This window comes from Pelodiscus sinensis, chromosome 7 (assembly GCF_052426305.1).
Source record: "Pelodiscus sinensis isolate ZL-2025 chromosome 7, ASM5242630v1, whole genome shotgun sequence".
In the NCBI taxonomy this organism is placed as follows: domain Eukaryota; kingdom Metazoa; phylum Chordata; order Testudines; family Trionychidae; genus Pelodiscus; species Pelodiscus sinensis.
In genome coordinates this window covers 41,631,098-41,644,417 of record NC_143058.1, presented here as the reverse complement: position 1 = coordinate 41,644,417, position 13,320 = coordinate 41,631,098, and the positions used below count along the sequence as shown (strand labels likewise).

General features: G+C 44.0%; 1 protein-coding gene across 9 annotated transcripts in view; it reads left to right on the top strand.

The window, feature by feature from the left end:
* Positions 1-13,320, top strand: part of FASTKD1 (FASTK mitochondrial RNA regulator 1) — a 36,354-nt gene that overhangs the window by 21,220 nt on the left and 1,814 nt on the right. For all 9 annotated transcript variants that reach the window (XM_075933570.2, XM_075933573.2, XM_075933571.2 and 6 more), the window contains 6 exons: positions 1,376-1,862; positions 2,587-2,701; positions 5,397-5,525; positions 9,999-10,130; positions 10,616-10,729; positions 12,229-12,364. In XM_075933570.2, the coding sequence (XP_075789685.2) occupies positions 1,376-1,862; positions 2,587-2,701; positions 5,397-5,525; positions 9,999-10,130; positions 10,616-10,729; positions 12,229-12,364 (1,113 nt within the window). The remainder of the gene's footprint in view (positions 1-1,375; positions 1,863-2,586; positions 2,702-5,396; positions 5,526-9,998; positions 10,131-10,615; positions 10,730-12,228; positions 12,365-13,320) is intronic.

Sequence of the window (13,320 nt, the reverse complement as noted above, 5' to 3'; positions counted from 1 at the left end):
GGTAGAGGATGAATTAATTCCTGGCAAGTGGGGGGTTTTTTTCCCCCAGAGGACCCAGAAGACAGGAAAATAAAAGCTGCCCTAGAAGGGATATCTAATTTTCATCAGCAATTCTTTGAGCCTCATCGGTTGTATTAGCATCTCTGTGCCTTCCTCCCTCTTCCACTAGTAGGAGTGATTCAGAAAAAAGAGGAGAAAGTGACCTGTCATAATCCCAGACTGATAAAGAAGGCGTTCATATTTGGATGTAGTGTAGATATTACACAGGTCTCTTCTTTTCTCTCCTAAGAAGGCAGGATCTCCTCTCTAAAGGCCTGCTCTTGTATCTTAGGCAAGACTATTTATTTTACATCTGATTGGCAAATCTGAGCTATTTCTTTTCCATAATATGGCTAGGAGCTTCTCAATGAAGTATTCCAGTCTCTTGGTCTATGTAACTGTTTGGACAAAATTCTACTAGTATCAAGATAAAAAGACTAGCCCTAAAAACTGAGGCATTCCCTTCCCAGCTCACCTGAACTTCTTATAGGATTGTATAAATTTCACATTCCAAGAATAGAAAACATATTTGATGACTTCATTTTCTCCAGCTACCATGCTTCCTCTCTCCTTCCTTCAGCATGTAGTGTAGTCCCATTTTCTCAGCTTCTTTTTTGATCAGGTCAGGTGGTTGTAGATCTAGTGACAGATATTATCAGTGACTAAAGAGGTAGGAAAATGTTAGTCTCATAGGGTATGTCTACACTACCCCGCTAGTTCGAACTAGCGGGGTAATGTAGGCATACCGCACTTGCAAATGAAGCCCGGGATTTGAATTTCCCGGGCTTCATTTGCATAAACGGAGAGCCGCCATTTTTAAAACCCCGCTGGTTCGAACCCCGTGCAGCGCGCCTACACGGGGCTCGAACTAGGTAGTTCGGACTAGGATTCCTATTCCAAACTACCGGTACACAACGAGGTGTACCGGTAGTTCGGAATAGGAATCCTAGTCCGAACTACCTAGTTCGAGCCCCGTGTAGCTGCGCTGCACGGGGTTCGAACCAGCGGGGTTTTAAAAATGGCGGCTCCCCGCTTATGCAAATGAAGCCCGGGAAATTCAAATCCCGGGCTTCATTTGCAAGTGCGGTATGCCTACATTACCCTCCTAGTTCGAACTAGGAGGGTAGTGTAGACATACCCATAAAGAATAAGTCAGTAGTCAGTGCTTTGAACCCCATATTATCATTGTTATTGCAAACTTACGAAATGTGGATTAACGTAGTTAATGCTTTGTTTTTCAATTAGCATTTATATGTACCTCATTTATTTGCTATTTTTATCTATAAATTTGTATTTGTCAGTACTGATGGTTTTGTCTCTTTCCCTTTTCTTCCAGTTACTTACAAACTAATGTTATGCCCACTGAAATTTCTATGCTAACTCGTGTTCTGTCCATGCTTCCTTCTTGTCAAGTGGACGAAGTAGTGATTAACAGGGTTGATGCAGTTTTGCCTCAATGCAGCTTAAGTGATTTGAATAGCTTAGCTACAGCTCTTGTCAGATGGATTCATCATGATCGGGCACATCAGCAAAGCACAGTCAGACCATATGCAAAGCTTCTACAGAAATTAAGTAACTGCGGGTATCAGAGGCTTCAAAAAGCCAGTGACTTGGATGTGTTGCTAGAAGAACTTAGACATATATCTGGAGAATGGTTTGAAGAAATGATCATTGAAGAAACGATAAGTACTTGTCAGCGCTTGATGGACCAAATTACATGGATGAATTTATTAGAATTTTCATCTTTTCTCATGAAAACAAACTATCGCTGTACTCCTTTACTTGATAGAATAGCTTCTGTGGCAGCTCAGCATATAAGCAAGGTACTGACGATACTTCAAGTGTTACTGTAATTTTAATGTGTCATAGATTATATACATTCACTTTTAGAAGTTTCGTTCCTGATGATATAATCACATGCACTTCCTTTTTCCTGTAATATTTGTATTGCAGTGCAGTGAGTGTTATTTCTCCTCTTCCAACTTCTTTGTAAATTATTCAGTAATGTGTGGGAAGAACCAAATTAACATAATCTTGGGACTGAAATCAAAGACACAAGGGACCCACTAATTTCAAATTGTTAATTGGCAGTACTTGAGGTTTTACTCTAATTAAGGTGTGAAATAACAAAAGTTTTTCTCACAGAATGAAAATTTTCCTCAAACTGGTCTCAAAAAGGACAGATGAATTAGTCTCATTTTCAATACAATACAATAGCTCCTGAGAAGAGAGTGACAGTTTTAAGCCTGTTTTATTTACTAGTTGTGTTGTAGTAAGATGAACTAAGATTTTTGATAGGAAGTTGGACATTTCTTTGATTTTGGAAATAAGAAAATAATGTTTATATTGCTATAACTATCTGCTTCTACCATGATAACAGAGACTTTTTAAAAAAGGAAATCATTGGAATTTAAAAGTAGTCCATGTACTCTAGGCTTTTTGCTTCTGAATTAATTACAAACCTCACCATTACAATGCAACATCAGACTGTTTTGAAATTGCTCCTTTTTCACTCTTGAAATGTTTATTTCAATTTTTTTTATCCAGATCTATCCTTCTGGAATCTATACTATTCTCCTCCCCTTTGCTATTATGAATTATGATCCTCCTCAAAGTGAAGAGTTCTTTGAAACTTGCATCCGACATTTTAGTTCTCACTTAGGTAAGTGATGCCAGGTAACGCAAACTCTGAACTGGCAGTTACTCTTTATGCCAGGGCATACATTTAGATATACTTGAGATAAATGGAAAGTGGATTGCTACTGAAACAATTTTCTTTTCTTTTTCTAAGTAATGCAGAATTCATTGTGTTTCCCTGGGAGTTTGAAGCCTCTTTTCACCCTTCAGAAACAAGGATGTTAAGAAGCGGGTAACTGGCTAATCGTGTAGTCGATACAATTTGAATCGACTACATGATTAGTTGATAAGGGAAGGCACTTGGTCCTGGCTCATGGGGTGTGAGAGCTACCATTTAAAATGCAGAGCCACAGCGGAGGTAGCTCCTGGACCTGATGTGAGCTGGTAGTGGGTCAGCAGCCCTTTTCCATGGGGGTCCCAGCTCCCCAGTGAGATACCCCACGGACAGGGACTGCTTCACAGCATGTGGAACAACCTCTGCTCATGGCAAGCCTGGGACTGTCTTCACAACAGCCTCTCCTGTACCCCCACAGGGGGGTAGGCAGGCGGCACTATGGAGATAGTGCTGAGGGAAGCCAGTTTTTAAGATTGCTCCCTCCAGCACTGTCTCCTGCTCCTCCGCCCATTGCTGCCTCTGATAGAGAGGCAGCAAGGGGGAAGGGAATGCAAGCAGTTGACTCGACCAGTCGCTTACATCCCTATTCAGAAATCATTGTTGCTATGGGACTAAGAGTATATCTTGAATTGTTGTACAAAGAAAGTGAGAATTTATATTATCTGATTTTCGTGTGGATAAATGGAAGATCCTTTTAAAAAGAATTACTGTGGCTTTTCCTAAAGGGATTGGGATCAAGCACTTGATTATCTGGGGGAGAAGAGAGATCTTGTGGCTGATTATAAGGTGGTGAGCCAGGAAAAGATGAACAAAGAGACAGATTTCTTGACTGATAGTGTAGCTAGAAGGTTGTATGAAAGTTAGCCATGTAATGTTGTAACTTGTTACCTCTTTTAAGACTAGTCAGTTTTCTTCCTGCAGAGAATATGCCATAATTAGGCCAAGCCTTTGTGGAGTCAGAGAAACAAAATACCATTTGGCTGGTTTGACAAGCCTAGCTACTAGGAACAATATATATAGCACAGTAATTTCGCAGAGGGGTAACTGTGTTAGTTTGCAATTAAAAAAAAACAACAACAAAAACTAACAGTCCTGTGGCACTTTAGAGACTAACAAAAATATATCTAGTTACAATCACCTCTGCAACAATCTCCATTGCCAACTCTGTTCACACATCTATACAAGCAACACCATCACAGGACCTAACCCATAAGCCACAACATCAGGGGCTCATACAATTGCACATCCTCTAATGTGATCTATGCCATCAAGTGCCAGCAATGCTCCTCTGCCATATATGATGGCCAAACTGGACTGTCTCTAATGACAAAGGATAAATGGACACAAATCAGACATCAGAAATGGTAACACACATTAAACTTTTAGGGCAGGGGTGTCCAAACTTTTTTCAAAGAGGGCCAGATTTGATGAAGTGAACATGCGTGAGGGCCGACCATTTTGCCTGACATTCTTTGAACCATTAAAATTAAATGCAAATTAACTATTTTATGCAAAGTTTATTGCAAACGGCATACTTTTCATTTTGTCACATGGATGACAAATCTAAACAGGTGTTAAATCACTCTGCCTTTCATATCTGAAGGCCAGATGAAAAAAAAAATCCAGGAAGCTGAAATATATGTCAGGAACATTGTAAAGTACATTACATATTATTGGTAATAAAGGTTGTCTGTCAACTTTTAAGTTCAAAAAATATGAACAGGAACATAACACCAAGTATACATGTTGTGTCCAAATATATTTATAACTGATTTAGACCAACTGACATTAACTGAGATTTTACAATGTATTCATCTCAATACATATGGATTCGTTGGGGGCCATAAAAGATAGATATTGCCAAATTACCTGGGGGGCCGTATTAAACCGGAACACGGGCCACAATTGGCCCGCGGGCCGGACTTTGGACATGCCTGCTTTAGGGGAACATTTTAACCTGTCTGGGGATTCATTAATGGATTTAAAAGTAGCCATTCTTATACAAAGGCATTTCACCAGCCAATTACAGAGAACAAGTGCGGAATTGACATTCATCTGCAAATTTGACACTGATTTCCTAGGCTTGGAACAAAGACATTAACTGGATGTCACATTATAAAGCCAGCTTTCCCTGCATTTAACACCTCATTTTTATATCAAAAGCTAAGTATGGGACACTTCCAGCCCACTTAATTAGCTTCATTAGTGCTAGTTCTACAATTGACAGGTACATTTTTTCCCTTTTTTTTCTGTTATAAATTCTAGGTTTCGCTTCAGCTCATCTGAGGAAGTGGATTTTGCCCATGAAAGCTCATGATACTATGTATCTGTATTTGTTAGTCTCTAAGGTGCTACAGGACTACGCATTTTTATAATAATTTTGGTTTATGTTGAAGCAGTTTTATAGCCCTCAGTTGGAAAAGTGAGAAAGCAATGCGCATGTGTAAGTCCTTGTTTTTGTGTGGGTATATTTTACTTGCTTTGATAGTAATGGGAGTCAGGCATTTTAATGGAAGGAAGAATAGAGCTCATTAGACAATTTTCATTAGACTTTTTAACAAATGTATGCAATACAGCCATATAAATGTATGTTTGGTTTTTAAAGGTTGTTTTGAGCCTCATCTCTTGGTGCTGCTCGGTTACTCCTTGGCCATCGCTGAGTATTTTCCCCCAGTCCTGATAAATGCAATATTTAATGTTGATTTCCTAGGCAAACTGGATGCCCAGCTTGAAAGTAGGTATTTATCCCTCTGTTTTTTATTATGCTATTTATAAAGACTGTAAAGCTTTGTATAATAACTTTTACATTGAAAATTATCCTAAATTAATGGTGAAGTAAATGTGTAGATTTAAAAATGATAAATCTTGTAACATTGAAACTCCAGTAACTACAGTCTCTTCCTCCTTTTACGTAATGCCCGCTTTGAAACATGCCAAGCTCGTCCTGGGCAAGGGCACTTAGCACCTCTCAGGACCAAGCTTTTTAGATACAAAATCCTAAGGCCGTGGCCACCAACAAGTTAATTGTGAGGCATTCCGGGCCCCCCATTTTCTCCTATCCCCAAGAAGCCCCACTACCTACCTCGAGCGACAATGAAGGTAGTGGCAGCTTCCCGTGGGGTGGGCGAAAGTCCTGCAGCTGCGTGTCACTTCCGAGGGTTCCGGAAATGCGCTGGCTGCTTCCTTGCCCCAAGTCTGTGGCGTGCCGGGAACTTACCGGGTGAGTCTCCAGAGGTGTGCACTGGGACTTCCCTTCTCTGTAGGAGGTGGGAGTCGGGCCCGGAGGGGGTGCGTGACGGGGTCTTCCCTGCTCCGCGGGAGGCTCATGCCAGCCCTGGCGGAGGTTCGCAATGGGGCTTCCTTCCTCCGCGGGGGGGGCGGGATTTGGCCCCGAGGGGGCACGAGTGCGGGCTTCCCTGCTCCACGGGAGGGGGAGTTGGGCCCGGAGGAGGCGTGCAACAGAGCTTCCCTCCTCTGCGGGGGGGAATCCTGGGAGAAGGGAGGTGCAGGGGACTCTGCCCCCACTGGCACCCTGCCCCGTCACAGAACCCTGTCCCCTACTCTCCTGGCACCGTGTTCCCTCTCCCCTGCCCCCAGCCACAGAATCCTGTCCCCACTGGCACCCTGTCCCTTGCTGCAGAAACCTGTCCCCACTGGCACCCTGTCCCCTGCTGCAGAAACCTGTCCCCACTGGCACCCTGTCCCCTGCTGCAGAAACCTGTCCCCACTGGCACCTTGTCCCCTGCTGTAGATCCCTGTCCCCTGCCCTCCTGGCACCCTGTTCCCTCTCCACTGCCCCCAGCTGCAGAACCCTGCCCCACTGGCACCCTGTGCCTTGCGCCAGCACCCATTAGCACCCTTCCTCAGTACAGGCAGTCCCCGGGTTACGTACAAGATAGGGACTATAGGTTTGTTCTTAAGTTGAATTTGTATGTAAGTCGGAACTGGCTCCAGATTCAGCCTCTGCTGCTGAAACTGACCAGTGGCTGAACAGGAAGCTGAAGGCAGAATTGCTCTGCCCCCAGCTTCCTGGAATCAGCCACTGATCAGTTTCAACAGCGGCTGAATCTCGAGCCTGGGACAGAAAAGCTGGGCTGCCAGGTAGGTCCCTGTAGGACCAACCCGGCAGCACCCCAGCTGCACTACCCCAGGGTCCACAACAAAAGCCTGGTCTGCTGGGGGAGGGGGAGTGCACTAGCTGCGCCCGCCCCCCCCGCCCCCAGCAGACCAGGGACATGGGGAGCAAAGCCGCAGCAGAGGCGCGGGACCCTGCCACCATTGCGGCTTTGCTCCTGGTGTCCCTGATCTGCTGGAGACGGTCCCCAGCAGACCAGGGACACCGGGAGCAAAGCCGCAGCGGCGGCGGAGTCCCGCGCCTCTGAGTCTTTGCTAGAGCAAAGCCTCAGAGGCGCGGGACCCCTCCGCCTCCCCGGCTTTGCTCCAGGTGTCCCTGGTCTGCTGGAGACGGTCCCCAGCAGACCAGGGGCACCCGGAGCAGCTTTTCTCTCCCCGGAGGTCGAGGTGGCAGGACCACTGCGCTGTGGGCGGTCCCGCTGCCTGCGAGCTCTGGGGCGAGAGAGCCCCGTTCGTAAGTACGGATCCGACATAAGTCGGATCCACGTAACTCGGGGACTACCTGTACCATGTCCCCTGCTCCCACCAGCACAGTTGGGGCCACATTAGTGAGGCTTGAGGGGTGGGGGTTTGGAGGAATGTGGTGGTGTTTGGGTTGTTGTTTTTTTTTGGTGGGATTTTTTTGCATCTCACTTGTGTGGCCCCAAATGACTTTTCTTTGGGTCAGTGACCCCTGACTCAAAACAGGTTCCCTGCCCTTCTCATAAAGACACTGCAGAAACGTTTTGTGTGTGACATAGTATTTTATTAAAAAATGAAGCCTGGCTAACAAACCCCCAATTGGGGCGAAGCTCCCATCTGGCCACAGCATCATAACGCTCCTGCACTCCATTCCCCCAGACCCTAGCTCTGAGCCTATCATACACTGGAACCCCCTACCCTGAGCTCCTCACATGTCCCAACCCAAATTCCTGAACCCTCACATCCACAGGCCTGTGGCTTGCTTAGTACCCCAACCCTACATCTGACCCCAACACTGCCCGGCCTGGAGCCCTCTCCCCGAGCCAGTGACCCCTTCTCCATCTCCTCCTGCATCCAGATTTCCTCCCAGAGCTTGCACCTCTCACCCCTTCCCACACCCAAATCCCTCATTCCCACCCCAGAGCCTACATATCTTGTCTCAACCCAGCGAGGGTACGACTAGACTGCAGGAGTTTTTCAGGATTCTGGAGATATCCCAGAAAAACTCTTCTGCATCCAGGGATGCGTTTGTTCTTCCATTTTTTTTAGTGGAAGAGCAAACATGCCCTTTCGGTCACCCCTATATTCCGCTTTCCACGAGTAATAAGGGAGCTTCAAAAAGGAGGTTGTTTTTTTTTTACATTTGGTCCAGTGTAGACAGGCCAAATGTTGAAAAAACCTCTTCCTACAGAAGAATTGGGGGGGAAAAAGCAGCAGTATAATGGTTGGGGATAGCAAGTGATGGAGAGGAGGAGAATAGAGAGGGCAGGGCTTTAAGGAAGGAGCAGGGCTTCAAGGAAGGGGCGGGCGGTAGATCTTGGCTTGTTCTGTCATTTAAAAAGTGATCTTGGGTGTAAAAAGGTTGGAGACCACTGTCCTAAAGCATTCCCCTCCCCCTGCAAAATCTTATTACATCAGCACTCGAGCAGGACAGGAAGTGCTGTTTTCTGCTTGTTTATGTCATGATGATGTCCATTGAAGTAGGGAAAACATGGACTCCTGGACTCCTGCCTTGGTAAGTCATTAAACGAAGAGTGTCTTTTCAGATATTTTCCCTTCAAGTGAAAATATACTTAAAATTCAAGTTTTCATCCCATCTGCTGAGCCAGCTGGCTCATGCCAAGTAGCAATCTGTAATTTTACTCAACCTGCTAAATTGTACCATAGTTGGTCGAGTTAGCCATATATCTCTATTTTTACCCTTGTGCTTCTTCCCCCATCCTGGCTGTTGGTTTGCAAACCCACTTGTATCTTGCCTAAAGGTAGGCCCTGATCCTGCAAAGAATGACCATTGTTTCACAACAAGTAGTTGAAGTAATTATGTTAGGAAACACTGACTTTTATAAAGCTAGCTCTTCAAAAAGTTCTTTGCTTTTTAGATTAAAGTTTAGTTTGTAGCCAGTTAGCTCCTTGCCACAGGATGTTGTGAAGGTCAAGACTTTAACAGGGTTCAAAAAAGAGCTAGATAAATTCATGGAGGATTGGTCCATCAGTGGCTGTTAGCTAAGATGGGTAGGAATGGTGTCCCTAGTCTCTGTTTGAGAGGCTGGGAATGGGTGACAGGAGTGGGATCGCTTGATGATTACGCATTCTGTTCATTCTCTCTAGGGGTACTGTTGAAAGACAGGATACTGGGCTACATGGACCGTTGGTCAGACCCAGTATGGCTGTTCTTATGTTTTTCTATTCAGTTATAAACTTTGCAAATTAAATACTTTTGCTTACTTTTGTCTGTTCAGTTTTGATTGGGTAGAATGTGGCACAACATGACATGTAGATAAGTATGTTAACATAGAAATAGAATTAATTGTAAGTAACTGAGCCTTCCTGGAAAACCTCTTCTCAAATACAACTTGATTCAGTTGATAGTTGGAATGCTTGGTGGGATGGAGGGGAAGGTCAATGTATTGTGTTTAAAAGACACAGTGGGAATCTGATAATCATCAAGGATTTTGTGGAGGGTTTGTTTGAAGATAGCTTGTCCTAATAATGGAATTCCCATAACATTTTCAGAGTGGTTATTCATTTTTCATATCCAGGATCTAAACTTTGCTGTGGGTGCTGTGGTAATCAGTTGGGTAGCGTTTGACTCTGTCCCAGGTGGGCTGCACAGGCGCACAGCTTACAGGGAACACTGCTCCCTACCATTTAGGTCAGAGCAGATGGGTAGAAAATTCAGAAGAGATGTTTTCAATGGCTGCATTTTTCGAATTCCTTATTGCCAAGTTAAAAAGAAAAATTTCCAGTTGATGGATTTGCACATTTTTTGTAAGATTCTTAAATTAAGTGTATTCATGCACTACAAGCTAAAAGGCTATTTCTCAGTTAATTAAGTGGCCACTTTGAAGGCCCCTCCAGATATCCCATGTTTTAGCTGACTTTTTAAATTCAGCCCTACCAGAATCCTTAAATTGGAGAGTCCGGCTCCGCCTGATGGAATTGAACAGAGCCGTGTGTCTGGAATGCCCAGAGTTTCAGATCCCTTGGTTTCATGAGCGCTATTGTCAGCAGGTACAGCGTAAAGGTCAGTATTTTAGGAGAGACACCACCATTTGTTGTTAGTTATGGAGGACTAACAGCTTGGCAGTTGCTGCATTTCTTCTAGCATTTTCATAGGGTTATCTATTAGCATAATATAAAAGTTTATTAACTTACTGAACAACTGAAAATAATATTTAGCACAAAAAAGAAACCTTAAAAACTGTTTTTCTATCTGTCCTGCATTGATATGAAAATCTCATGGTAATACTTGTAAAAAGTAAAGGTTCACTCAAGTGTAATTTGCCCTTCCTAATTCCCCATCTTTTTGAGGTATGTGCTATCCTCCATGGTATGTGCCATGGTGGAGCTACATGTAGTTTGGGAAAGCAGAACAACAATAGCATTCTACAGAAATGTTTTTATCCCACAGTTGGCTTTCCGTATGCAATTTTCTGTGGCATTTCCTAAGATTTCTAAGATTGCAGGCCTGTACACTGGTGCGTTAATTTGTCCATTTTGTTTTTGTAGGCAATGGCAACACAAATATAGCACAGGAGCAGATTCATAGAATGCTGGGGGAGATTCTGGGAGGAAGACAGTATGCCAAAGCATCTGTTCTCACACCTTACTACTATAGAATAGGTGGGTATTAACCAGTTTGTGGAACTTGAAGCCACAAGGCCACAGTAAATTCTTGTAGAGCAGTGGTTTTCAAACTTTTTTTTTTCTCGTGTTCCAGTGAAGAAAACTGTTGATGCTTGCAACCCAGCATAATTATATCTTTTGACTAGAGTGTGGGCCACTTCAGAGGGCTACCCCCACCCCAAGTTCCAACCTGGCTGGCAGCTGGGGGGGGAGGGGTAGCTCATGGAGCTGGGAGACAAAGCAGTGCACAGAGCCACTTGCATGTCTCTACAAAGGAGCCAGACCCAGAGCTTAGCATGGTCCACGGTTTCAGGACAGGCAGGTGCACTAAGCAGGACTGGCAGGGAGATTGCACTACACCCTGGAAGTGGCCAGCACCAGGATCTCCATCCATAGCGCAGTCTGCAGTGTCAGTACAGGCAGGAATCCTGACTAAGCACCCTTAGTGGTCACCTGCTCACCTTACACCAACAATACCCAGTGCCTGAGGGTGTGTCTAGACTACAGATTTTTTCGAAAAAACTTAACCTGCGTCTAGACTGCAGCTGCATTCTTTCAAAGATAAATCGAAAGAACGCACCAATTTTTTTGATCATGGTAAACCTCATTTTACGAGGAATAGTTTTTTTTCTAAAGTACTCTTTCGAAAAAAGGCGCCACTGAATGCAAACTGCTTTTTGGAAAAAGAGCGTGTAGACTCTTTCGAAAAAGTGGCTCACTTTTTGGAAAAATCTGCTTGTAGTCTAGATGCTGTCTTTCAAAAGAGGCTTTTTCGAAAGATTCTTTTGAAAAAGCCTCTTTCGAAAAAAGCTTGTAGTCTAGACGTAGCCTGACACTCTGCAACCCATACAGTAGAGTCCCTATTATCCGACCTAAATGGGACTGACACACGGTCGGATTACCGAATATGTCAGATGATACGGACTCTACTGTAGAGAGCAGTGGAACAGGTGATGCTGCTCCTGCAGGGGACGTCCCCGGCAGGAGCGGCATCAGCTGTTCCATTGCTCTCTAGGAGAAGCTGCTGCCGCTCCTGCCGAGGCCACTTCATCCCCTGCAGAAGCAGCAGCAGCTGCTCCTAGAGCGCAATGGGGCAGCAAGTGGGGCTGTTCTCCCAGCCCGCGCTGTATCCGACCCTGCAGGGTCGGATAAAGCGGAGTGTCGGATTACCGGGTGTCAGTTAATCCGGACTCCACTGTACTTTGAAAACCACTGTTGTAGGGGTTATTAAAAGCATGAGTCATCTCTGTTACTTGTTGGCTATGTAGATTTGGGGTACCTAAGGATTGTGCCCCGGTGTTTAAATATAATAAGCCATCAAACTGGATACAAAGTGAGTTTGAAAAAAATACATCAACCAACTTTGCCTTACATAACACAAATAACATTAGATAACAGCAGTAACTTAGTTTTTCTTAAAATAAATGTTCTAAATATTAAATCAGATCCATTTCCCTTTTATACTGATTAGTGTACTGGGTTATTGCATTTTTTAGATTTTGAATGCATTTTGGATAAAAACAAAAAGCCTCTTCCCTATATGGATCAGAATATAGTTTTGGCTGACTTAGTACAATGGGGACCAGACATTCAACTCCTGGGGAAGAAGGGGCTACCGCCAGGAGCACAGAGGTTAGTACATGGTTTTCTATACTTAGATTTTTCTAGATAGATGAATCAAGTTGTATATTCAGGCTTATTCTTATCCTTTATGATGGCTGTTACTTTTTAATATACACATTGTACCTCTTGTGAGTAGGAGTGCTACTGACTGCGAGGCAGGTGAGAGCAGTTCCTTGTGAACAGCTAATATCAGGATGGCCCAACTCATTTTTAAACTCCTCTTAATTTGAGAAGTAGGAAATCAACATCTCTTTGGCTGTATGTAGGTGCAGTGAATGACTTAGATGCCAAATGTTAGCAGTACAGCCCTGACTTCTTAAGGTCTTGCTTTTCAGACTTCCTGCAACTGCTGTTGAACCTAGTGAAGTTGCAGGTGTGCAGAACCTACAGGGATCAGGCCCTTATCCTTAATTTCCGGGCACCCCCACCTGTAAAATGCAAATATGATTCACTGAGAGGACAGCACTAGGCTGTGGAGGATTAAGGATTACATATAAGATTTAAGGGTCTCAGATGTAAAGGACACAGAAAAGTATAAAGTTTTAAAGTGTGTGGTGATTGGCTCACAAAAGTCAGCTTTTACCAATAATAGCTGAGATGCCAAACCTTTGCTTTTGGTAGGTCTTGTTCAGATACAAGCATGTAGTAATTGTTAATAAACTCTGACTTTTTAATAGCAACAACAAATTCTTAATTAGAAGTTGCTTCCAAAAAATGTGCATGTGCTCCCATTGAGTGAACAAACCTGGCATGTTGTACATCTCTCTGTTTGATAATGCACAGCTAATACACTAGAAGGGCTTTTCTATGAGTAGTATTTTATTCCACGTGCAGTAACACATTTGCTCCTGAATTTGAGCAGTTATTATTACACCTGTGCTGCATTAGCTGCCCTTCCAAAGGCAGACTGGTTTCAAGTTGGTTGCCTTTTAAAGTCCTTCATGCCTATACTCCAGATGTCCTCT